Raw genomic sequence first — 2,909 nt, 5'->3', positions numbered from 1 at the left:
CTTGACTTTATTTTGCTTCCATGTGTCAATTCATTGAGATCGAACATGAAGCTTTGATAACGTGATCGACTGCCAGCTTCTAACATTACCTGAGGTTCCCTGAAGATTGAGGATTTGTTCCAATGTAAGACACTGTTGGAATAGTGAGCCCCCTCTGACTGGAAGAAGGTGGCTTGTTCTGTTGTTTACACTCTCTAGGATCTGTATAGTATCAGTCCTTCAATTTTTCCTAGCTGAAAGGATAGTACTGTAGATCCCAGTTTATTGACACTAAATATCTCAAAGCTTTCAACAGAAGCAGGAAGTTGTAGAGGTCACTGAAATTGAACATCTCTCTGCCTGTACAGACACAGGCAATTCAGCCAATTATAATGTACTCACTGCTTCAAGAAGCATTACCTCGCCCTGATCATTTGCTTTTCATTACCCAGACCTTGTACAGGACCATTTTAATCAAAAATAATAATCTGCTGCCCTCCTGAATGTGCCCCCAGCACTTGTGGGTAGTGTATTCCATACCCTAACTGCTGCAGGAAATGTTTTCTCATTTGGCCCTTGTTCCTTTGGCCATATCACTGAAATGTGTGCCCACTTGAGTGGAACAGTCTGTCCTTATCCAATCCATCCAGGCTGCACTCCATTTTTGAGAGAACATCTACCTGATCTCCTTGGAGAGATCAGTCCCAATTTTTTCCAACAAATTGTGCAGCACTACACTGATGTAGAATTCCCATAGGTTTGTGAATTGCCTCTTGGATATTGTTGTCACACTTGCAGAATTATTACAGTGCTGTTCCAGCTGTTTGCCTTGGGGTGTGCTCATCCAAATCCCGGAACTAGCTTCCTGTAAGCTTGCTTCTTTGTAACTGAAGAAGCAGTATGACGCATAAACCTGGTCAACTCGAAACAAAGCCAATTTTACATTTGGACTTGTGTTGGTTCTGATCACTGTTCTGGTTTCCAATGAATAGTGTGCTGACTGTCCTGCCCTGTTGTTCTCACTGTGATTAACCCACAGTGTTGAATGTGGGAGATTTGTTCTCAGCCACATAAGTGAAGATGTTTGAAGAAGGGTCCAGACCTAAAATGTCAGCTTTCCCGCTCCTCTGATGCTGCCTGGCCTGCTGTGTTCCTCCAGCTCCACACCTTGTTCTCTCAGCCTCCAGCATCAGCAGTTCAACTCTTTCTGCCTAAAGTGAATGTTAGTCTGACAGTCATCCATCACAAATAGACCCTTCAACCCAAACTGCTCATTGCCAACTGTATTTCCTAAACCAAACGAGATTCTCTAGTTTTGGACTCCCCTACTGTTTTTGTGGGGGAAGGACATCAACTATACACACTGTCTCTCTGAATTTAACCTCTTTATTTATAAGGCCAAGCCTCAACCTCCTACTTTGCAAGGGTAAAGATCCCAGCCCCTCCTCCAAAAGAAAGCATTCCTGTTCTGATAACGTTCTTGGGAATAGTTGAAATGAACTCCATTGTTGGCACCATTTCATCTTCCAGTTGAATCATGTACGTTTGCACAGGCCATTAATAAAACTGCCAACAATATAAAGAACCAATAACAACAATTGCTTGGCTAAAGTATGAGCTGCTTAATTGGAAGCAGACTATTTGATCGCAGGTAACTTAGCCACTACCTTCCAATGATCCATAGATGATGCCTGACCTCACTCTTTGTACTCCCTCTGTTTGCAGTTCTCTTACTCTGACCGGGATGATGTTGCCCTGCGTCACTTTGCTGAGTTCTTCAAGGAGCAGTCCCACAAGGAACGGGAACACGCTGAGAAACTGATGGCATTCCAGAATAATCGTGGAGGCCGAGTCCTCCTGCAGGACATCAAGGTTGGGTTTAATTATAACTATTACCTAATTATACCTTCACTGCAACTTGTGGCATTAAATGTTTGGAACAATTGGATTAATGCAGTGACTAATATGCTATTTCATCCTTGCATCCCTCTTCCCTCTGGATTTACCAACCTACTGAAGCATCTGCCTCTTCCCTCCCTCCAGAAGCCAGAGCAGGATGAGTGGGGCAATGGTCTGGAAGCAATGCAGAGAGCTCTGCAGATGGAGAAGAATGTGAACCAGAGTCTGCTGGATCTGCACAAACTTGCCTCTGTCAATACAGACCCTCATGTGAGTTTCTAATGTGGGCATTTGGAGAGCCTCAGCTGTAGAATTCCATGGCCATTGTGTATCAGTCTTTGAACTGGCAATAACGGTTTTAATGGCCTCAATTGCTGTGGCCAGATCGCTTTGTTCTAATTTTTTCCAGCAGCATCAAACTATTTGTCAATGAAATGGAAGCTTCACTGCTTCCTGTCTCATTCTCTTGCTGTTATTTCCCCTCTTAGATAGGAGAACTGCGTATGAAAATCTGTCTGAATGTTCCCACTTTAGACAAGGGTCTGTTAGAATTATTGATTAGAGCAGTTATTTGTAGTAATTATCTAACTTCTTAACATTGTTGTCTCAAATTCTTCTTTGGCTGTCGTTTACCAACGGCAATGTAACATTTCCATTGACCACTTGCATTGTATCCAAAACAGCCTTCATGTGTTTTTTTCCAAATGAATTCCAGGTCTGGGCTCCATTTAAAATAACACTGGGGAAGGGGTTTGTGGTTCTGATCCATAATGCTCTGCACTAGTACTGCATCAATATCAGAAACTCTCTTGCTCCAGTTCACACGATGAAATTTCAAGGGAAACTGGTTTTGTTACCTAATTCTTTTCTCCCTTTTTTGGTCAGCTGTGTGACTTCCTGGAGAGGCACTACTTGGATGAGCATGTGAAGATGATCAAGAAGCTGGGAGATCACATCACCAACCTGAAGAGACTGGGAGCCCCTGACAATGGCATGGGAGAGTACCTGTTTAACAGGCTCACGCTGGGGGA

General features: G+C 43.3%; 1 protein-coding gene across 1 annotated transcript in view; it reads left to right on the top strand.

Annotated features, from left to right (window-relative positions):
* Positions 1-2,904, top strand: part of LOC109938394 (ferritin, heavy subunit-like) — a gene marked incomplete at its 3' end in the record, with an annotated part of 4,153 nt that extends 1,249 nt beyond the window's left edge. The window contains exons 2-4 of the mRNA XM_048594749.1: positions 1,705-1,851; positions 2,023-2,148; positions 2,764-2,904. Coding sequence (XP_048450706.1) covers positions 1,705-1,851; positions 2,023-2,148; positions 2,764-2,904 — 414 coding nt within the window. The remainder of the gene's footprint in view (positions 1-1,704; positions 1,852-2,022; positions 2,149-2,763) is intronic.
* Positions 2,905-2,909: the final 5 nt, after the last annotated feature.

This window comes from Rhincodon typus, unplaced genomic scaffold (genome assembly GCF_021869965.1).
Source record: "Rhincodon typus isolate 14 unplaced genomic scaffold, sRhiTyp1.1 hic_rhity00014115, whole genome shotgun sequence".
Classification (NCBI taxonomy): Eukaryota; Metazoa; Chordata; class Chondrichthyes; order Orectolobiformes; family Rhincodontidae; genus Rhincodon; species Rhincodon typus.
The sequence above is the reverse complement of the archived record's forward strand: the minus strand, read 5'-3'. Positions and strand labels throughout refer to the sequence as shown.